Source organism: Netta rufina, assembly GCF_964035555.1.
Source record: "Netta rufina genome assembly, chromosome: 17".
NCBI lineage: Eukaryota > Metazoa > Chordata > Aves > Anseriformes > Anatidae > Netta > Netta rufina.
In genome coordinates this window covers 13,860,305-13,883,695 of record NC_140141.1, presented here as the reverse complement: position 1 = coordinate 13,883,695, position 23,391 = coordinate 13,860,305, and the positions used below count along the sequence as shown (strand labels likewise).

The following is a 23,391-nucleotide window of genomic DNA, read 5'->3' as shown; positions in this document are numbered from 1 at the left end:
TTCCCCATCAGGAAACACCTTGGCATGACCCACGGCTGCGTCCGGCTGGAGCCACGGTCACCGGCACGGGGCAGGAGGCGAAGCAGAGCTGCTCCTGGGGCTGGCATCCAGCTGGAACGGAAGGGCCCGAGGAGAGGCCGTTTCCCCAGCTCCACTTTGAACACAAACATTCCACGGGGAGGACAGGAGCTCCAGGCACCAGCAGGAGCAGCATCCCGTTAAATACCATCCCATCCCACCACTAAGAGCCTGCTGTGCCCTGCTTGGGCTGACCCTGTTTGCTGAGAGCACAACGAGCCAGTGCTGCTACAGCAATTTGTTTAAAAGGGGATTAAGCCTTCCTAAGTGGAAAGCAGCAGAAGATTACCAGGAAAACAATGAGGATTTGGTTGCTAATGGGTTCGGCACAGGGTGAGAGCCTGCAGTGGCTGTTGACAGATTTCCTTGCAGGGCACATCACTCAGCTGAGTGCCTGTCACCAAATGTTTTAACTGTTCAGGGAAGTTTCCTTGCTGGAAAGGGAGAGGCACACATTGGGCCAGGCATCCTTCTTCTGTGAGTACAGAAGAGTCTTTTCTTCTACACTTACAGAGCATTTGGCTGTCTTAAATACACTTGGGATGCTTGGAAATTGTTCTCTCACTCCCCTTCCCACCAGCCTGAACAAAGGCCAACCTACTTCTCACCTACCAGTTTCTCACCGGCTGCCAGTCCTTCCACAGTGCCCTGCCAGTCGTCCTCCTCTCCTACAGACACCAGGAACACTCTTGGCAGAATGAAGGAGTTGTTAGACTCAACAGGGGGAATGTCATAAACACTAAGTGCTACTCGAGCTGCACAGAACAATTCATCCGTCCCTTCCCTGGAAGCTGTAGCTACAAAAAAAAATAAAAAATTGATCTTCAGGAGTTAACCTGCAGCAGTGGGGATGTCCTGCTGCCATCTAATGGCATTTAGAGGCGCTTTTCAGGCTCTGTCAGCAGGAAGAGCACACAAATTCCTAGGGCTTTACCCAGCCTATCTTGTTGGCTGCTCATTCACCTCAAAGAGTTGTGTTACAGAAGCAAACGCCTACCAGCAGTGGTTTCTCACAGTGCTGAGGCAGCAGGGAGCAGAGCAGCACAGCTCCAGGGCTCTGGGCACCACCATCCTCTCCCCTTCTGTGCTAAAGAGACTTGGGGACCAAAAAAAAGAAACCAGTAACTTTTAAGTTTAGTAAAATCATTTATATACATTGATGCGTAATATTTACAATATAATACTGATCCGAAATAAACTAACATGGTACGGGTAACACTGGAAAGGAGAAATGCAAACATTTTAATACACAGAAGTTAAACATGGCAGATGATGACAGATTCAGATTTCCTAAAGAAAAACCTGAAGTAATGACAGCAAAACTTTGACATGTTGCTATTTCCAATCAAAAACTCTTTCTCCTAGTCAATTCTCCTAACCTTTCAACATATATACCTTAAAATAATCAAGTCACAGGAGCAGTCAGATATACATAAAATTTTGAAAAGGTCAAATGATTTCTGAGATTCTTGTCTTAAATAAAACTCTAAGAAAAAAAAAAAACTACATAGCTTTCCCACATCCTTTTAGTGTTTTTACAAAGAATGTCTTCTTTGTTCCCACACAACTCTTCCATCTCAAGATATGTACAATATTCACAGTCTGCTGTAAAGGATCAGTAGATTTATTACCAACTCAAATGTTACATAATCAAGACAAGGTATCTTGCATTTATGTCAACCAAAAAATAAGAAACCCAGGAAGAAGAAAGTAAAATATAACTTTAAAATAAGCCAATTAGTCTATTTAATTTTGAAATCTAAAACAACTTGTTTTCAAGAGTAAAATAATCAACTTTCTTATAGAAATAAAACCATTTGACCTAGAATTTTCAAATTACATTTTCTTAAATCTGTCCTTCCCTACCTCCATTTCAGATCAGGCCATTCTTACTTCTCACAGACACTAAAATCAACAGTAAACCCATAAAACGCAGTTCCTCATCACAAAAGCCCTTAGAAATGTGACTTCCCTCCAGACACTGAAACACTTCACAGTCAATCACAAGTGTACCCACCTCACTATCAGTAACTGCTTGAAATGACCCTGTTGTGTACGTGAGGAGAGCATCAGGAGAGGAGGCACTCTCTGAAGCAATCAGATCCTGTTTTCTCTGCTTATTTCTAAGCTGCCTTGGATGGCAGCGAGCAGCAGCTGCTCTCCCTCCAAGGTGCTCCCCACTGCACAAACCTCTCGTGGTACTGCAGAAGTAGGCTGAAGCCATGTCCTAAAGACCATTACACATCAGCGTACAAGCCTTGCTACTGTCATCTTTAACACCAGAGCAACCTGCCAGAGAAAAAAGAAGTCCCAGTGTGTTACACTCTGCGGTGCTCACAAGCTGCTTGGATCTCAGCAGACTGCGGCGTGGCAGTAGCCTGCTGAACCCACTGTGTTAACAATGAGAGTAGCTACAACCTGATCCATTTTTCTGCTCAGAAGTTCTGGCTCTCCAGAAACTGCCAGAGTATCTTCCTCTTCAGAGGGTAGAGCTGCAAAAGTGCTTTTGTAGGGAGTTTCCTGCACTCCCATTCAAACACAGGAGAATTCCTTGCTTATTTCTCTATTTTCCATACTTAAAAGTTCCCATACACTGAGATTTCCCAGTGGAAAAACAAAAAAAAACACCACACAGATTTCAAGTTTAAAAGGAAATGATCTATACATTTCAAGATTGTGTGGATGTTGACATGACCTGGAATTTAGGGCAAGGAGAGAAATGCACATAGGGCCTGCAAACTTGCTGATACTACCAAGAAACAACAAATACTCTTGTCACCTGCTAATTCTCTACAGTTGTCATCAATGCATGTCAGTACACAAATATTCCATGTAGTGTCAGAAGTACAATTCTGGCTTATGCAAAAACTCCCCATTTCCATCAGAGAAAGTGACGGTTAAATAGGGACTGTGGTTCTTACTGTGGAATAAATCAAGCACTGGAAAACTCTCAACAGGATTAAAAGAAAGCTGACAAGGTGCTGACGAAGAATGGGAAATGAAGCATCTCCTTCATGTAGAAAAACTAAGTTACTGCTTAAAAAATTTCATAGAAAGAGTCAGACACTGGTTTGCCATCCAAGCTAAAGGTTACAAGGAAGTCTGTTATAGAAAAAAGACAAAAAAGAACAAGGCTGGACTGCCATAAGAGTAGATTGGGAGATTCATGGCTCAGGTTTGTAAATGTAAACCCAAAATTAACGAGCTATGAAATATAACAATAATGTTCAAGAGTCGTTACTAATAGCCCTGAATTGGCACTTCAGTCTGCAGACCAAACTCATTCAGTGTCTGCACAGGTTTAGTACCAAAATATCTCTATAAAAAGCCTTCGACCAGTCTCAAAAGAAAGAAAAGTGTCAGAAGGTAGAAAACTAGAAATATGTACAGATTCTTTTCATTTGTTTGTTTCATTAAAATAAAAAAGCAGCTTTTGGAGCCAATGTTCCAGACTAGTGTAAGAATCTGCCCTGGGCAGCCTCATGGTCCAGGCAGCATAAGGACATGTGTCAAGGAGCAGCCCTGCATCTGTTGCTCTGCCAGGAGGAGCTCGAAGGCATCAAAGAGACGGGGAGCTTGGACTCCAGAGGGTGACACAAGAGAAGGATCACTGGTGGACTCACACAGCAGCACTATGACCCTTGCCAGGATGATCTCTTTCAAACGAGAGGACAAGTTTGAAAACAAAAGTTGGATCTTCTAGAGTGGAAAAAATAAGGTGGAAACAGAACGTCTGATCTGGGGACAAAACAAATAGACCCCATGCTTACTGTTGTCTACAGAAGATCCCATCATGAAAAGAAAAATACCTTGTACATAAGGAACTAGAACATTCTTTGATTCTGCTGTTGAACGGTATGATAAAAAGAGGAGCTTTATGCTGAATGGCCATTAAGCCTTAAAGTAGGTCCAGGGAAGATGGGTTACAGAAGAAAGAAAGAGGGCTACTGATCAGAACTGAAAAATGCAGCAAGCGTTTGGACTCAGGTGCCCTTGGCAAGGCCAAGCACGGCTCTTGGGTCATCTAGCGAAACAGAAGGCTATTTTGTTGCCTCTACATAAAGACTCAGAATTTCGGTGCAAAGGATAGCTATGAAGTTTGTATTTCACAGCACTTGCTTCAAGTACTTACTGAGCAGGGTGTTGAGAAACTGTGGCTGTCTTGTTCACATATATAGTCACTGCAGCTGGCTGTATGTATAGCAGATGGAAGGCAGCTTCTGCAACTGGTTATTAAGAAAAAGAATGGTCTTTAACAATATAATTTGCCCCATCTGGGGGGACTCATGATTAACAGTACGTAAGTGATCATATATACCTCAAGGAACTGAGTTTTAAAAAAATATTACAGTACCAATGATTTTTTGTATCTACAACTATACAGCATTTTCAAGCAGTATGGAAATTTCATGAAATAATTATGATTTATTAATTTACATAAAAATACTTTTTACAGTTAAAGAATAAATCTTAAATGGTAAAAAAAATAAGATTAAGAAGCTCCAGCTATTGAGAGTCATGGGAGTTTGTCTGCTCTTCAATAACTTGTTTTACTATTTCTGCCAGTTTTAGTCGATCCACTTTATCTGTGAATCCTCTGCCTGAAAGGAAAAAAAGAGGTAGTCAGCAGGTGCTGGGAAGGAGGAGGAAAGTAATTATGGCTGGCATCATACGCTGGCTGAATACTAAGTACAGAGACATTTAGGACAACTTTTGCAAGGCCACCAAATCAGTTAAGATCTCTAATTCCATTAAAAAAAAAAAAAAGAAAAAGAAAGAAAAAAAAAGAGAGGGAACTTAAAAACTTAAATTAAAAACAAAAAGAAAAAAAAATAAGGAAGAGACTTGGCCAAGCCTTGTGAACCTGGCTGGTGCCACTGCCCTGGTTTGTCACGGAGCCATCAAACACTCCCAAAAGCAGCTGGCCTAGTTTAATTCCATTTCCTCTCTAAATTGAATAGAAGAGATGTTGTGCTGACATAGATAAGGGCAGCAGCCTCCAGAAAGAGGATAATAAACAGCTGGAAGGAAACCAGCTCGGATCAGCTAAAGCGGTTTCTAAAGTGATGATCCATCTGTGCTATTAAGTTCCCAAATGACTTGGTGCCTTTGAAAACTCTACTCTGAACCTCAAAGAGGAATTTTAAAGCAGAACTTTAAACCTCATTTGTAAAATATCCATGTTGGAGAAGGGCTGAAACAGTGTGGGAACCTCAATCAGTGTGGCACAAACTCAAGTTTGTTTTTATTTCCATACAATATGGTCCCTGCTCTCTCTCCTTCACCCTGTGCTAGCACCACCCTTCAGGAAAGAGGAGTTCCTCACCATTCCAGCTGAAGCTCTGAAGAGTGTCTCGCAGCAACTTACACTCCCGATTATATTTCCACGCCTCCTGCATCACTTCATTCAGCTTCTCATCTTCATTCTCTCCTGTTTAGGAGAACAAAGATGAACAGGAGGTTTGTCATTCCGCCTTTCAGCAACACTCAGAGCTTCAGTAAACAACAACACGTACAGTTATTCCCCCTTGCTTCATGCAAACTAAGAAATTGGCTTGAAAACAGACACTCCTGTCTCAAAGTTATTTCAACAGCTCCACATGTTACTGTTGGCATTAACTATTATACATGCACTAAAACTAGTGTCCACAGAAACAAGACAGACTAGGACAGGAGCTTTGTCTTCTTTTTGAAGAAGACAGCTCGTCTGTCCTTCTTCACTGCTAATCCAGACTGATCGTGAGGCACAGCACAAAGTCAGTGCCTTGCATATTTAGGAATGTAACTTTCTTAAAAGTGGCAACCTTTACCAGCCTGCGGTAGAATGCACTGCGCAATCACATCTCTCAGCTTTTCCAGAGCCACATTGGAATCGTTACTTCCATTCTCCGGGTCATGGATGTAAACACCATCCTTCGGCTTCGTGCTGCAGAAGAACAAGGAGGAAACAATTACAATTGGAATGCAACTCGAGTCCGCTACACATTGCATAACTGTACCAGTACAGCTCTCTCTTTCACTGTCTGGAGAGCTGTGAGAGGGAGACAGATTCAGCATTAATTATGACAATGTGCTGCATTATGAGACCACTTCAAATATGAAGAAAAATAAGTGTTAATTCAAATTAATTGAAGGGTAATCCTAAAATACATTATTCTATTTTTCAGGTAGGTAACTCAAAGAGAGATTACTTGACTTTTTTTTTTTTTTATATAAACATCAGGATCTGAAAAAAGTCTTGGAATTCTTTAATTCTTTCTCCCAGTTTGCCTTTCCCTACTCAACATGTGCCTCATCTTCTCATAACGGATCCGTTCGAGTGCCTGTATAATATAATAACACTACTCCACCTCCTTCCTGCCTGCACTGGCAGATCTTGAAAGAGGCACTGTATTATTCTAGTATCACTTGAATCCAACAATCCACTTCAGCATGAAGAGTATGTAAACCAAATCAGAAATTTAGGAGCGTGGTTACAATTGAATGAACCTGTAACACGCTCTAAGTCACTCTCCAGGCATCGCAGCTGCCTACATCTTGATCTTTCAGAAAAAGCTTTAGAGAGTTACCCCAGCAATTTCCTTTTGCGCAGGATGGGGTTGTTGACGGAGTGAAGGGGTTTGAGACTGACTTTGAGGTCTTGGATTCTCATGTTCGCTAGTTGTTCTGCATGAGCCTGTTGTATCCCTGCAACCATCGCCTGGAACGAGAAGAGTTGTGCTTGATGTTTTAATTAGCTCCTTTGGGAATTAAAGGACAACATATGGACAATGTTAGCCAAGGACAGAAAGAAAAAAGGCATCAAAATCCTATTCACTTGTCCTATCCATTCCAGAGATACGTAACAAAAATTAGGCTTGCATTAGAACTGCCATCATTATCTGTAGGAAAATATACTCCAGCCTCACAGGGGCTGAACAGGATGAAGAATCATCCCTACATCTCATGTTCATATGCTTATGAGAGCTGGCTGTACCTCTATTTGTGCAGCATTTAAAAAAAAAAAAAAAAAAAAAAGCAAGGAGGGGTATTCATTTGCTTCTAATTAACGAGGTCATAGCTGTAGTCAGATGTAAAACATGGGGAAAAACCAGCAAAGACCTACAGAAGAGTCCTCAGTTATTTTTACTGTTGTACTCTGTTCTGCACTCGTTAGCACTGACAGTCCTGGAGCTTCTCCTCCTAGCCTGAACCTCAAACCAAACTGTTTCCATTTTCTTAAAAATATCTCTGGCTCTCATTAAAGCAGAAGGGAAGCTCTTTGTCTGCAGAGCACTATGTGAAAGAAAACACTCAAACCACCCGGGAGCTAGCCAGCTCCTCTGTGCAACATTCCTGATAAAACAAAAACATTGTTTAGACCTTGTCCATCATCAGCTGGGCAGAGGGTAGGATGTTATCAAGTGCCTCGGTGGAGTTGAGCCAGGGATGGTCCAGCACACCTTCAATGGTCAGCCGTTCCTCAGGTTTGACCTTCAGCAGCCTGGGAGAGGAATCAATCAGTCCATAAAGCAGTCGTGATTGATTTACAATGTGCTGCTCCGTCTCGGATCAGAGCACTTAGCAATCTCTAAACATTAGAGAGACCAAAAAAGAAACCACTCCTAATAACTAAAACACGAAGCTGGCCCCAAGGCAGTCTGACTTTGTCAGCCTGACTGCCCCTCACTGCAGCTGATCCTGGAAGGCTCTCACAGCTCACTAGGTTGTATTCAGCAACTCAGCGTAAAGACAGGCACTGCAGACCATTTTGGTAACACTGTGTTCAGCTGAACTCTGTATTAACATCCTCCCACGTGGGAAACTACCTTCCAGATAGATTGGAAACAACAAGCTCTGGAAATGCACATCTAGAGCTCATCTGCATGACAGTCTGTATGCATACCAAGGACTCTGGGCTGGGCGAAGTTTCAAAGCTGGAAACCTGTTCTCTGAGTTAGCTGCTTCCACCAACCCCTTGGCTTTTTTCCTCTGTAAAAGCCTCAAGTAACAGATGCTTTGACAAGCTACAGCAACTCGAAATAAAAAGCGACATTATTCTGAATTCTCTGAAAAGCCCACTGAGTTAAATTTGACTGGAACGAGACCCTGGAAAGAGCTTTTCTGGATAACCTCACGTTCTCATGATAATCGTAACTGTTTAGTAAAAATAAGCAACATTTTGCACAGAGCACTGAGAAGTTGTTCCAGAAACAGAATGACTTGATGACTTTGTCGTGCTTTCTCTGACAATGCTCTAAATCAGCTTCCTGGCTGCAGAGCAGAATTGTTTAATGCACCAAGAAAGTGGAAATAACTTCTACAAAATGTCAGCAGGACCACAGGCTAGCTCATAAATTTCACTGGCAAGGCCACGCTGCCAAACAGGTCGTCGGTTGAGAATTAATCCAAGACCCAAGATAGATGCGTTCCTTCTCCATCGGTTTTCCAAGTCCTAATCTATCCTCAAGTGCTTGAGGTCAGAAATCAACCAGACACGCCTGAAAGGAAGTGGTCACTTGAATGCAAAATGTGACCTCCAAAAGCAAGACTCCAGTTGAATAGCTGCATACATAAGTAACACGGAGAATCCTCCAAAATTCTCAACATTTTCCTGCACTACAAACTCGAATCCAGGCTCTGGATGGAAAAGACAGGAAGGAAAGGAAGCCCTGACAGCATTATTCAGAGAATTGAGTTAGCTGAATACAAGTGACAACATTCTATGAGCTGAGTTTCATGGCCATTTTAAAACACAATTACATCTTTTGACTGTTGACCTTGGTTTAAACTGAATTTTCACTGTAGCATAACCTGCAGTTTATGCGTTGAAAGATTGCGGGCTCTCCTGCACTGCTATAAACAGGTCTCAGCACCCTTCCCAAACTGTGCTAAGTCCTTGGAGGCTTTACATTACATCAGAAAAGACAGCAACCGTTTCAAATTGTTTAACAGATTGATTTTTTTTTCTATTTATATTGCTCTTATCCTCCCAGTTCCTCTGGTGATGTAAACAAAGGCAGTAAGTCCCTCTTGCTTTAAAAAAAAAAAAAAGAAGTGAGGTCAGGACATTGCTTTCAAACAGGATCCCTGGATCACAACGTGTGAAATATTTGCAGTTGAGAGACGTGTATTGCATGATAAACAGCTCCCAGAAGCTTTTAGAATAGAATATCAGTGGAAAACCCCGTCTCATAGTCTGACACCTTGTGACAGATCTTAACCTCCCTTCTCATTCTTCCCTCTCGACTCCTTTTAGGCTGTGTAGTGTGTGCACAGGCTTCTACAGGACACATCTACTGTACTTAGTTGTCCAGTTTCTGTTAGGCCTTGATTTTAATGGGAATTTAGACATTGCCACAGGAGATGCCCACCTAGAGAGCACTTGCAGACGTGCCAGCGTACCCGCTCCCTCCACAGACTACATACACAGTGCTCTAGCAACTTCAGACACAGGAAACATCAAAATTTGCACACAATAGTTAGGGAGAAAAGAAGAGATGGGGAAAAAAATTACCAAACTTCTTTTGCGTTGAACACAGAAACTTTTTCAGCTGTATGTCCTGCAGACAATTTATCCCACCTTTGGAAAAGTAATCCCTTTGTGACAATGCACTTTCATGTGATTTTCCAATTTCTTAATACAAGCAAAGAACAATACCACATTTGCCTCAACCGACTCACTTTCGCACGATGTCTTTCGCCATCTCTGAGATCTGGCTCCACTCTTCCTCTGGAAATTCAAAACTCCCTGTCATGATCTTTTTCCGCATGTCCTTGGGAATTGTCCGACTGTGGTGTTTGGAGTAGAACGGAGGGTACCCACACAGCATCACGTAAATAATGACCCCCAGGGACCACAAGTCACAGCTCTGAAAGCAAGGAAACGATCACTTTGGGGCACAATTCGCAGCCAGCAGTGGTTAAAAAACTTTTAACCTATGTTAAAAGCTTTACACAATTCCCTACAAAAGCAGAAGCACAGCTCAGCCTCCTCCTAAAGACCCATCCAAACACCTTTACAGATTTGCTCCTCCTCTCTCATAAAGTCAAAATTACATCAGAAATAACATTTACTAAGTATTTTTCTCCCCCTTAGCTGCTTTATGTTCTATCCTTCCCTTTAAGAGAAACGTACCAGTTCACTATTTCTACCTGGTAGTTTGTTTCAAAAGTGTATTTTAAAATATGTTTCCGGCAGATATATAAGCACAAGATGCTGCCAAACCAAACTTGTTCCAGCACCCAAGCTCTCTTGTTTACAGAACACACTCCTGTAACTCTCTGCTATGCAGCAGTGAATTGCATGGAAACAGGCACAAGCCAGCTGCACGCTCACTGCATCTCTCGGGGTATCTGAACCCTTGTCTCTGACCGTCAGAACGTGAATCAGGATACTAGACAGTCACTTTTTTTAAGAATGTGAGACTAAAATAACCAAACAGCATCAAACAACCGAGGTGCCAGAAATACTTGTTCAGAGAGGCCTGCAGCAAAAGGCACGGAGCTGAAGAAGCTCCAGAAGGCCTGGAGCTTCACAGGATTTCACAGCTGCTGACACCGTGCTCCCAACCGCTTTCTACGTTCCCTTCCCTGCCCCGCACCAGTTACTGTGGGTGAGGTACAGAACGAGCCCAGCCAGGGGTGAATCCAGCCAAAAAGCACCTCAGTAAAGAAGCTAAAAGCCAGATCTATCCCCATCTGGATCACTGTGTTCATGCAACACCAACGTGACTGAAGAGAGCTGTAGCAGCCTGGACTTCAACTCGAGCTTCGATCGGGCCCCATCCTTCAGCTCTGTCACCACTTGGTTTTGGCACGCTGCAGTCTGGGGCTGGAAGGCCTTGCTCTGACCCTGCTCATGCAGCCGCAGGATTTCTTTCCTGCCAACGCCAGCATTTGTGCAGCTGATCTTTCCTCCTCTACTGGCTTGGGTTCTAGCCCTATCAGTCCTCCAGGGGAATCCTGCTGGCTTATGCCAGTGCAAGGAGGGGCAGGAACACACAGCCAAGTGCAAGAAGAGTCCTGAACTCCAGGTTCAGGTGACGGTGGAAAGCTGCCCAAGGGCAGATTTGGGGAGCTGAGGGGCTGGACAGGTTCTGCGATTGGTTTACACAGAGAATATTAATGTATCCTTAATGCATCTGTGTCATAGAGATCCAAACTTTATTGCTCCTGGTCATAACTGTGAAATTTGATGACAAAGTTGACTGTCTCAGGTGATAAACTGTGTCTATAAACTACATTTACAGCAGACACACCTGTGGAGGAAAAAAAAGCCAAAACAATATGCTTTAAAGACCTTGACATGTAGGCTGTTCCACAGCTTACCTTGTTGTAAGTGTAAGGTGTCGGTGAGGTGGGGATAATACCAGATTTTTCTTTCTGGTGTCGTCTTTGTGCCTCCAATACCTGTTGCAATGAGAGGAAAAAAATTGCAAAACACACCTCATTTACAGATACCACAAACAGCAACGCCTACGGCAGATGTCTGATAAATTTCCCACTGGTGGATTTATTCTGGCTGCTGAAGATTCTACCAAATTCAAACTGTTCTAAGAAAGACTGAAACTTACTACATGGGGGAAAATTCCACCTAAAATATTTTGCTCCTTTAGATGAAGCCCCCAGCTGTGCCTGAATTAAAGCAATTGCTCACACCTGTTTTGTCCAAGAAGTTCTAACACCTCCATGCTTTGGAACTGGAGTTTAAAGTGTTTGGAGGGTAAGCCTAGCTCCAGAGATGTCCCTTTGTGCCTCCCCCATGAACAAATCAAGTCAAATTTGTCCCTCCCTGATCAAAACTGTGAGTTTCTACAAAAATTTACAGTTTAAATATACTTAGGAAAAACTTTATGTGTGTTTGGTAGCTGACTTCTTTTTAAAAGCCCTATCTGTAGAGCACATGCCCTTCACCACAAAGCTCCAGCTGAGGAAGCGTTCAGGGCACTCAGCTGTGGCTGCACGGTCTGATCTGTGCAGCTGCTCTTCCTAGTCATTAAGGCTGCCGACATGCTCAGTACCATAATTAAGTATTTATCTGCAGTTTTCTTATAATTCCTTCAGGATTCCAACACAAAGCACAAAAAGAAAAAGTGGGTAAAGCAGCACTACAAAAAACAGCCTGTCTGTAACTATAAATTATGTCCTAATGTGTAATGACAAGGGGGACAATCAAAGGATAACCCTCTGATGCTGCCCCCCTTCTAAGCAGTTGCCTTTACAGAACCTTATTGTCTCAGCACGGTCATTTTGAAGCTCATAACCTTGTATGAGCCTCAGCTAGGAGAAGGACTGAGGAGCAGGGAACTTTTCTGAACCAATTCCTTTAACACAATAAAAGGACATTTTTTAAAATACTGGAGCAATCTCACTGGTAGGAATCAGGACTGGGAGAGTCAAGAGGCATCAGCAGTAAGCCAACACTAAGAACTCAGTCTGAATTTTGCCTCATGATCTCATCACTGTAGCACTCAACCTCGAAAGGTGGCTCCTACACATCTACTGAAGATTCCTGCACCCAGAAGCCTTCAACAAGACAGCCAAGGCTTTATAAATTATACGGTTTTGAAGACATGGGCAATAAAGATCATCATTCCCCTATAACCTAGAACTGTGATCGTTCATTACCTGAGGTGCTACGTAATATGGAGTGAACTGTGGTGTCATCAAGTCACCTTGGTCTACTTTGGCAAATCCAAAGTCACACAATTTAACAGGTGCGTCCTAAAACAAGGAGGAGAGGTTTCAGCATAAAGTCAGCTTTTCTATTACATCCTTATCGCTTCCTACTCATCTTCCCTTTGCCACATGTATTCCTCTTTTATATTTATACCCTTATCATGCCACAAAGCAGCTAAAATATGTTAAACTGATCTTTGCAATCATTTTTGTCTTCCTGGGAGCTCTGGGTCAAAGCAGCCCCCTCTCAGCTTTGGAGAGCACTAAATGCTCTACAGAGGTAGCTGCACATGCAGGGTGGTTACGAGCAAGAGAGGAAAGAAACAGGCAGCATGGTTGCATGCTTCAGTCAAAGCACCTACGCTGCACGTATAAAACACCCTGATGACACCAGGGGAGAAGTGGGCAGAGAATTTTCCCCTCATCCCAGCAGGATTCTGTGCTGAGGTGGAGAACCTGACCCACGCTGAACACCAGAGGCACTGTTCTCAGATCTGCACTTCAGGCAGATCAGAGTACGGAAAAGCACGAAGCCAAAGAAATCATTCATTCTTGTCACCAAAACAATGCATTACTGACAGTTTACATTTTTAAGCTGTTCTGAAAATCAACATTGAGCCATTTTAGAGAATTCAGCAGTACAAAAAGAGTATTAAGCCTTAATCTTACCAAAGAGTTATCCTTGAAGAGGAGATTCTCAGGCTTGAGGTCTCTATGTGCAATGTTTAGTGAGTGGCAATGCTGCAAAGCCAAAGCTATCTGAAAAAGGGCACAATAAATCAACTACAATTACAGAACTCCTGCTTCAGGAGAGTTATTTTAGTTTGAAAAAGGACATTGTTTAGGCCCCAACCTTTTTAATTCCACTTGGGTGGGATTCTCAGAGAAGACAACCCCAGCCACACAGAGCAATCGTGCAGGAAAGTGTGAGGACTGGGAAATGAAACCAACCGAGCTACGCAGTTCACATTTCACTCAAAGCAAACAAAAAATAAAAGCAAAGTTATATTCAGCTTCCCAGCCTCTTTAGTTTGACCAACTCAGGCTTTACTACAACCCCCAGAAGTGCAATGGATCACAAGTGTCCCCTTATAAGCTGTGTCAGGCCCACAGGGCCACTAAATGTGCCTGCAAGCCCTCCAAAGACAACACTCTGATTGAGTTCTTGCTTCAATATTTCTGCAAATATTTTATTGTGTTTGTTACTGACTTAAGAGCCAACACTCAGCCAACGTTGTCCTTTAATTCTGGAAGGTAGTGCCTGCAGTTTATTCCTTTCGTGCAGCATGACACAGAAATGCATTCCTTGGTTCTTTCAAAGACAACTGCTTACACTGCCATGGGTTAGAAGTCTGTAACCTGGTCGTGAAAGCTCTACAGACTGTACATCTGAAAGTGCAACCCATTTAAAGAAAAACACAGCATAAATACCTAAATAGCATTACTGAAGGAAAAGAAAGGCAAAGCCCCATGACTCTTATTTGGAGGTGTTCCTGCTGGGGGATCGTACCCACACACAGCACCCTGGGCAAGGTGCTGAGCCCTCACAACACTGCAAATTTCTGATACAAGAACTTCAGCTCAGGATGCAGAAATTCAGCAGAAACGCAGTTCAGGAACAAACACGAGCACATTCTCAGATAAAATAAGGTAGCTTCACAAGGTTTTAACTATTACTGGGTACAAGGAGCTAATGTCTGTAGTTAAGACAGTCACAAACAATCACCAGGTAAAAGAATAAGGCTTTAATGTTGCTACCAAAATAAATTTATATAAACAGTAATGCAAGGAGTTACTTGGCACATCAATACCTAAGTGCACACAAAATCAGCATTCAATTCAGATCTCATCTTTTTACATAGCCCTAAACGATTTTTCCAACAGGTTAATCCTAGAAACTGCCTTGCACTGCCAAAATCAAATCCCTCAAAAGACATGACAATAAGCTGTCAAGAATTCTGTAATTCCTCCTAATTTCTTTGCTGGATGAAGCCGAAGAGGTAACAGCACAATTAGCATTTCATTAGAAAACTCAAAGCAACATCTTCCCAGCTCAGAGGGAGGCAGGAGATCAGGACAGGGGTATGTTCATACACAATCCCATCAATTTACATCAAATGCTGCGAGATGTCCTTTCAGGTTCTCTTTCCTTCATTCCCTGCAGTGACCACCGGCGAGGGAACAGGCTATTCACGGCCTCGTATCTGCAATGTCTCACCTACAGTTTGTAAATCTCTATTTAGGAACGTCACTACCACCTCTGCAAGAAGCAGACGAAGGCAACTCGGGCCCTCTGTTCATGCTGTGGTGCCAATTTCTGTGCAGAAGAAAGGGCTCAGCCATTCTGAGAGCAATGTCTTTATGCCTCGTGGTTCCTTGCAGGCACAAGCTGCTCCCCTGCCGTGGCTCCCTGGAAAGGACATCCCAGCACGCACCCACACCGCCTCTCCTGCAGCCTTCCCACTAACCCAGGCTCCCTGGCTGGCCACCACAAGTCACCCAAAAGCTGGGAGAGGGAACAAGCCCACCTGGAACTGAGATAAACTGACACTGAACCACCGCACTGAGCCCCCCAGAGCCCTTTCTGCCTGCTCTAGCAGCGTAAGCTACTCACAGCCAACGCACTGCTAAGCCACAAACAGCCTGTGGACACCCAGTAAATATCGTGGAGCCTCTAAAAACACAGCGTTCAGAAACGAGCCGCCTAAAGAAACGGAGAGGGAAGAAGGAAAACAGAACAAAGAGCACAGAAAACATGAGCTATAGTTACAGGATCCTCCTGGGACCTGATGTGACAGGCAAAAACCAACCCACGAAACCAAACACAGCACCCAGGTTCCAAACCACCAGCCCAGGGCACACGAGTGTTTCTGCCTGCACTGCCCCACCCGAGGGGCAAGCAAAACGCTCAGACTTTGGCGAGGCCAAGAGCCATTCCCAAACCAGAGCTCAGGAGCCACACGTTATCTGCTGAGAGCCTGGGGAGGATCGGAGGCAACGCTTTGAGAACAAAAGTGAGGCAAACAGCAGGAAAATCATGAGGGAAAAGAGTTCTCTTCGTCCTGCAGACCACGTTAGGAAAAGCAATGCTAAGGACAGCAGAGACATCAGGGTCCCAACCCAGCAGAGCTAGCCCACACCTTCGGATTCTTTGCTTCTATCAAAACTTTGGCATTGTCAGGTTATAACAAAGCAGGCAATGATCATTGGATCAGAACGGAGGATTATTTTAGCTTCCTTTTTCCCCACTCCCCCCGCCCCAGGAAATTGTTAAATACTTTAGCCATTATCATTCATGGATTTGCTTATACACGGATTGTGACTTGCCTGCTTTGTTACTTGGCTTGCTTGCTTCTCAGTAAAGTGCCGGTGCTGGCTGATTCTGTGAAATAGCTCTCCCCCTTCCATCATCTCCATTACAATTAGGAGCCGAGCCCTGTTTAAAAGCATTTCATGTTGTTACATTAAAAATAATCAAAAAAAGAACATAATTGCTAAGCTAATAATGCACACTTCATATCTACTGATGCAGGCCAAAAGAGACACATACACTTGCTGCTTCATACACTTGCTGCTTCGACAGTCGCTCTAGCCATTTTGGGGCAATAATTTTGACTTTCACCACGCAAGCTGCAGGACTTTCTGGCTCCCAGCACAACGTGACTCACTGATGGTCAGCCAGGAGCCTGCAGTTTGCTCTCCGAGCTGGGCTCCCACCTCCAGCTGGCGCAGACACCGAGGACATCTACGTGGATGCATTCAGACTCCTCTCAGGCCTTCCCCCAGTGAGCTAGTCTGGGCCTGGAAGCCAGCTAGACACATCGGTGTGTCATCTGCCCTCAAACAATACTAGGGCAGGCAGAGTCTTGCATTAAACACACCAAAAAGCTTCCAAACCCGGGCTGGCTGAGAGCACGGCCTGCACCCATCCTCGCAGAGGCACCAGCTCGCCTCCCTCGCTGCCTAGGTGCTAACGGTGCTCGTGGCAACTGAGAAGCAGGAGGTCGAGAGCAGTCCTCAGTGCTTTTGAGTCTGGATACTCTACTGCACCTCCTGACTTCAATTTGCAGCTCTACTGCCATCGTTGTGAAGGTCAAGGAATAGGAAGTGTGGTGATCCTCAAGAAACTAACCTCTAGTTCTCACCACACAGCAAAATCATCAGACTAAGACAAGTCCCAGGTCTTTATTTCTCCCAGCTATCCCCCCCACCTCAACTAACAACCAATATTAAGACTTTTTTTTAACCCAAGCCATATTAACGTTTGAAAAATTACATGTCTGGCTCACGTTTTTCAAGCAGGACAATGTATTAGGTTTACAGGACAGGACCTGGTATTTTTAGAAACGATTCTTTCTTTGTTTTGTTTTTAAAGGAAGACTGGCACTGTTTTCCACTGTCTCACAGTCATCACCATCATATAGAAGGATCTCCCTGAGGATTCTAGGCAGCGACAAAAGTTGCCGCTCCAATCCTGCTTTGACAGTGCTTTGAAAGCAGAAGGACCCTGAAAGGTTACAGACAATTCAATTCATGCTACTGAAGTAATATTGAAGCAGGACAGAAGCTGGAAGCTATTTTATCCTCTCAGACAATGCAAGTATCACAGACTGAATCAATGGAAGACCTCAGAAATGAGGATGCATTCAAAACCAGTACTGAAGGATGCAAATTCATTTCAATATGCAAAGGTTTGGGCATTGAGGGGGAAGGGTGGTGGTGGGTAATAAGTGTTTTGTAGCCTGAAGTCAAATATCATGTCTGGAACCCTCCATAAATGTTCATTTTGGTTACACTGTGATTAAGGGAAAAAGGAGAAAAAAAAAAAAAAAGCAAACTCCACTATACCTTGGCCTAAACATGGAAAGCAAGCTGTGGGAGTGAATCACCCTATGCAATCTTACCTTGGGCTGGATTCATGTGGGAACTGCACACTGTTAGCATAAACTTCAATAATTTGAACAATATTGGGATGTGTTGCACACATCATGTGCAGACGTACCTTGAAGAGAAGGGAAGAAACATTACTGTACGCAGCGACACGCGCCCGGCCAGCTCTGCCCCCCTCTGCCCAGCACTCAGGAGCTTGTTTGGGGCTCAGCACCACTCACACACAGTTTAAAACTGCCCTTCTATTATCCAAAAAATAAGCAACACCTAAAGGATTTATACAGGTGACCAGCAGCCATTACACTGCTCGGACTTTTCAAGGTAGAAGTAGCCTTAAAGTTGCAATAAAAACATGATTTAAACTAACAAACATCTGGAAAATCGAGAATAAAACCTGAAATTCCATAATCCAGCTGCTTTTATGGCCAAGTGGAGTAGTTCAGCACTCATGACACATGGAGCCTCATCTGTTCAGACTCGCTGAAGCAGGGACCTGAGGAATTCCACCCCATTTAGAGCTACCTGGACAGCCAGGTCTGATGTTCTTTGTATACCAACTTTTTTCCCATGGGAATTTTAAATGAGAATTTGCTCCCTATCAGGAAGTGGAAATTGTTTAAGCTTTGAGGATAGTTACCATTTTTTTCCCACTTTCATGAAAACTTGAACTGAAGCCTGTCATTCTGAATGGACCGACAGCTGACACCTTGGCACGTCAGCCTCAGAAAGTCACAAAGAGTAGCGGGGAGCTTAGTTATTTTCTCACACGCAGCCAAACCCACCCAATTTAGAGTGCAACTTGAGGCATTCTTGGCAATTCTTACAGTAATGGCATCCGGGAGTGATGTATGGAAACAGAATTTCTTCTAAACTGTTCGTGTTACGTTGCACGGGACGCGGAGAACGCTAGCTTAGAAACGTGGCTCTGTGTGGTCATTTTGTGCAAACAGATCACACCTGGGGCAAATTCAGGGCCAGAAATCCCCCCCCTGTGTTTCACCCACCACCTCGTGCTCCAGGGACCGAGCACAGCGAGCCTGGAGGACCAAAGGGGAGGAATCCTGCGCAGCGGGATCCACACAATGCAGGTTTTTGAGCCACTGCAGCCGTTTCCCCGAGGGGAGAGCCTGTGTGGCGTGTCAGAAGGCAGGCAGCACAAACAGGAACCGTACCTCGTTTCTAGCTTTTGGACGATCGAGAAGGATTTTCAGTGCAAAGCGCTCCTGAGAGGATTTTTTCACGCAGACTCTGGTATCACAGCAATAAAATCATTCAGTCAGCAGGGGTGTTAACGAGACACTTCACGCAATTGATTTGTAGTTACAGGCTGGCTCTGTGCACGGGATTTAACAGGGATACCCACAGCCTGCAGCGTACAGGGCACCTGCTACCATGTCCCAGCCTGAAAGCCTCAGCTTTCGGCCCTCCACGCAATCAGACACGTTATGCCTGACACAAAGCTCAGCACAAAAAGAGAACTCAGAGCAATGAGCAACAGCGGGCGAGCTGAAGGCACTCTGTCCCCTCAACATGAGGAGTAACTTGTGATTAAAAAAAAACCCCAAACCCCACAGTGGCAGCCTGAGCATCCCCGGCAGAGGATGCAGCCTGCGATAAATTAAGTGTTTCTGAATGGAAACCCTCGTTTTGGCGGGGCCACCAACAGAGCCACACGCGTTTTTTCCCCTCTTTCCCCCATTTAACGCCAACAATTGAGCTGCGTCAGTGGGGAGGGCCCACACGTTAACGGGCAGCGAGCGGCACCGAGAACAAAGGGGCATTTTCATTGGGATCAGAGGCAGTGCAGCACAAGATGGATGAGGAGAAACCAACTGCCTCGACAGGAAGACGAATGGTGGCAGCAGACAATCGCTCTGCCGAGCGCCCAGGCGTTTGTTTCCCGGAGCTTGTGCACAAATTCCTGCTCCCAAAAGGCAGCGAGCTCATCGAAAGGGAATTTGTTTTATTTTACAGGGAGCACCCGGCTCCTGCTGTGGTTAGAAGCCCGGGGCAGGCAGGCCCGGTGCTGGGCGTGGAGCTGGTGGCATTATCTGCTTGAGCCTCGTGAGATGATCTGAAAAACCAGATGGTAAAAATAGCTGCTGCCCCGAGTGACGACACCGGGGCCGACCTTTGCACCGCCCTGGCAGGGGCATCAGGAGGACAAAGGTGTTGGAGCAGCGTTTGCTGGTGCTGTCCTCTCGCAGCCGATTCCCGTTGGTGCCTTGCTTCAGGAGCAAGATAAATTTGTTCCTCAGCCATACCCAGTAAAAGCCAACGCCTTGCTCACACACCCAGCACGCCCCACGTGGAGCACACGGATATTTATCTGCTCAGAAGGAGCCTTCAGCACCATCACAGCACCCTGCTGAGAGCACAGAGCCCCGCGGCGCCTTACCTAACGGGACCGCTGATCCCAGCTCCCAGCTTCTGCGTCCAGTTTATGTTGTACTCCTCCAAAATGGACGTTTCCTGTGCGAGAAGGAGCAGGGGGAGGGGGAAGGGAATGAAAAAAAATACATAATTTTTTTTTATGTATGTCCCATCCAAAAAAACAGCTCAGCAGACCTGATTTGCAAGAGAGCAGAGCGCAGAAAGAGCCTGCTCCAGAGTTTTGCTTCCCCACAGGGAATTAGGCACAAGTGCAAATGCTCACAAAATAGCGCAGCGTTATCTCAGCACACGATGGGCTCCGTGCTGTGGGCACTGCTCGGCCCAGCACTTTGAAGCAGGATCACTGAGAGCAACAAGTGGGATCTTAACACAGATTTTAACACAGAGACACATAAAGGGCACTTCAAGAGTTGGGAAGGGAAAAACCAGCTTTCTGCCTATAAACGAGCAGTTGCAAGTTAATGCCAAGGCCCAATCTCATCATTTTTATGTACTTTTGGGTCAGACAGTGAAATAAAGTCACTTTTCTGCTTTCTTCAGGTTAGCAAACCTTCGGCATCACCCTCCTGCGTATTAAACGCCGCGTGACTAGTTTTGGCTTGTCTGATAATGAACCCAGCTCCTGTTTGTAATCCTTTTGTCCAAATCCTTTTGGCTTTGTTACGACAGAGCCCGGGTGCTGCCACGCTCCAACACGTCCCCGCGCGGGCCGTGACGGCGGCGGCACAAACTGTAACACACGCCACAAAACTCCACTTCTGGGCTTCCATCAGAGCTGCTACGTGCGTTGAGAATCGGCTTCCAGAAAGCTGCCTGGTAAATCCCACCAGGAGGAGGTGGAAACAAGAGCTGGCACCAGACGCACAGGGAAAAAAATGAAGTTGCCCACCCGCAAAGCAACGTCCTGCAGGTCAGCGTCCCCCTTCCCTCAGCTTTCCTTCACAACCTGTGGCCCTTTGGAGAGAAACTGGTGTTTAAGGCAATATCTGAAGGGATTTCAGAGGGTAAAGGCAGAGAGGAATGGGAAAATTCATTTTTGATGCAGTCCGGAGCGGGCACTGCATAAATCGTAAGTGACCAGCGGGAGAGGTGGAAAGAAAAAAGTTAAGGTTAGCTTCTAACGGGAGACTTTGGGAAGGGTTTTAAAAGAAAGGGGAAGAAAAGGAAGAACAGATTATACACGGTTTGCTGTTTCCAAGTAGAACCACAAAAACTTTCTCTTATCAATTTAATTACCACAAATTTCACCAACTTGTGAGAGGAACGTAAGGGAAAAGCCAATTTAACTTTCCCACTATTCAGACACAGAACTGAAGGCACCACAGTTTGAACAAAAACTCAATTTCAGAAAAGCATCCTGAGCTGAGAAAGGGCTCTTCTGAAGTGTGAAGTATTTTCTCAACATAATATGTTTTCAAGCTCAGGCTCATTTAATTTTTGAAGCTAGCTAGCCTCCTGAACGGGTGAACCAAACGCTGAAGTGCTCTGGAGCACAACCAGTTAGGTTTTTATCGCAGAGCTCTGAATTCTGCTGCTCCTGTTCCAAAACCCAAGAAGAGCTTTGAAACTGCCTGTCCCAAACCATATCTACTTTTCAGCTATACAGGTTGGATTAAGAAGAGATCTGTCCCCACACACAAACCCAACCTGGACAAAACTTTTTCTACTGCCTCGTGCCCCTTCTGCGACAGCACAGACCCCGTTTTATCCATTTCAGCGAGGCAGAACAAGGAATTTGATCGGGAATTGGGAAGCGTGTGCTCTGCGAGGCAAATGACATGAGAATACGGCTGGGCAGCTCTCAGCTCCTGAGGGACAAGTTCAATTACCACAGATCCGTTAATTTTTAATACAGAATAATTTATTTCCTCTTTCACGTTCTGGGCATACAGCGTTGTTTTAAATAAAAAGCCAACTTTTTTTTTTTTCCCCTGCATATTTATCAGGATTCCAACCTTCACTCAGAAGCAGCTTTAGAATTTGGCAGCAAAAAGGAATGATCTCGTAATGAAGAAATGCTGCTCAGCATTGCTAACGATGTGAAATGCAGCATTTGAGAACTGTGCTGCTCATCGGTGCAGGGACTCGCTTACATCTCCTCCTCCCTCAGGGGCAAGAGCTCCAAATCCCGCATCAGGACTCTATCAGCATGGGTTCACAACATTCAAACTGCGTGAAATATTTCAAATGTATGGATTAAAAGATGCTTTCTAAAAACGTCAATATTTATTTCTTCTGGCAAGCCTAAACACCTCACTGCCTCCTTTAGGGTGCAGGTGGAAAGGAGCTTTACACCTCAGGTCGCACACTAAGATCACCCCTCACGTTCATTTCCAGCGGGCAAAAGGAGTAAACTAATTGGAAATATGCTCAATTACGAAAAAAATTAATGGGAGCAAAAAGGGCTGAGCTCTTTTCAACAGCTCAACTCCTTCTTGTTAAGCTCAGGGCACCCAGCACTGGGTTTGGGGCTGGTTATTTCCGTGAAGATAAAAGCAGGGAGCAGGGAAAGGTGACAGATAACAGCATACGGGAAGTTTTTGTGTATATCTTTCTGAAACCCGTCTTATTATCGACTCTATTTGCGTTTATCGAGCCTCCTGGACCCTGCGTGCCAGCAAACGCCTCACACAAAGCCAGGAGCCCCCGCGGAGCCCCCAGCGCCTCGCTCCTCGCTTTATTTTACCTCAGGGCTCCCCCGGGGGCAGGGCCGGGACCCCGGGGGAAGGCACCGGAGCCCCACGGGGACCTCCCCCTAACCCCAAAACCGATACACAGGGACCCCGCACCCCCCTCCCCCGTACCTTGATCGTCCTGTCCATGTCGTGCTCCCCCGACATCCTCCCGCGGGGCCCAGCAGGGGACGGGCACCGGGGACCGGGCACCACCGGCTACCGGAGGGCCTCGCTAGGCCACGGGCAGCCCCGGCCGAGCTCCGCAGCGCCTCATCCCCGGCCGGGAGGGCCGGGGGCCGGCAGCGCCTCAGGGAGGCCGCGGGCGGGCCCAGCGCCGCCGCTCAGCCCCGGAGCCGCCGCCCGGGAGCCAGGCATCGCCGGCACCTCGGCCGGGCAGCCCCGCCTGGCGGCGCGGCGCCTCGGTGAGGCTCTCCCCGCCGTCAAACGCGGCGAAAGGGGATGTGGGGAGGGCTCCGCTCGCCGCTCAGGGCCGTTTGGGGATTTTTTGGGGTGATGGAGAAGCGGGAAAGGGAAGGGAAGGCGGTCGGGGAGGGCGCCTCTGGAAGCGCCCAGGGGGTGAGGAGGGCCCCGGGGGCCTGACCGGAGCCAGGCTCCGACTGATGACGTCACGCGAGGAGACGGGCTGATGAAGAGCGGAGGCGGGGCTAAGAGTGCACCAAGGCCCCGCCCACCT

At 45.6% G+C, this 23,391-nt stretch overlaps 1 protein-coding gene across 4 annotated transcripts; it reads right to left on the bottom strand.

Annotated features, from left to right (window-relative positions):
* Positions 1-1,216: 1,216 nt before the first annotated feature.
* On the bottom strand, positions 1,217-23,271 carry MAPKAPK5 (MAPK activated protein kinase 5). Of its 4 annotated transcripts, XR_014618911.1 has the most exons (15): positions 22,827-23,271; positions 20,027-20,100; positions 18,801-18,876; positions 17,643-17,740; positions 16,062-16,174; positions 13,408-13,493; positions 12,688-12,783; positions 11,389-11,469; positions 9,742-9,929; positions 7,441-7,561; positions 6,648-6,778; positions 5,883-6,004; positions 5,405-5,509; positions 4,211-4,679; positions 1,217-2,367 (listed from the first exon to the last, which is right to left on the bottom strand). XR_014618911.1 is itself a non-coding variant. In XM_084296982.1 (14 exons), the coding sequence occupies exons 1-14, from the start codon at positions 22,860-22,862 to the stop codon at positions 4,585-4,587; spliced, it is 1,422 nt and encodes a 473-aa protein (XP_084153108.1). In that variant the 5' UTR covers positions 22,863-23,271; the 3' UTR covers positions 3,474-4,584. The 4 variants fall into 4 exon arrangements, 3 of the variants coding, with proteins under 3 accessions (XP_084153108.1, XP_084153109.1, XP_084153110.1); XM_084296982.1 differs by lacking the exon at positions 1,217-2,367 and having other exon boundaries at positions 3,474-4,679; XM_084296983.1 differs by lacking the exon at positions 1,217-2,367 and having other exon boundaries at positions 3,474-4,679; positions 5,889-6,004.
* Positions 23,272-23,391: the final 120 nt, after the last annotated feature.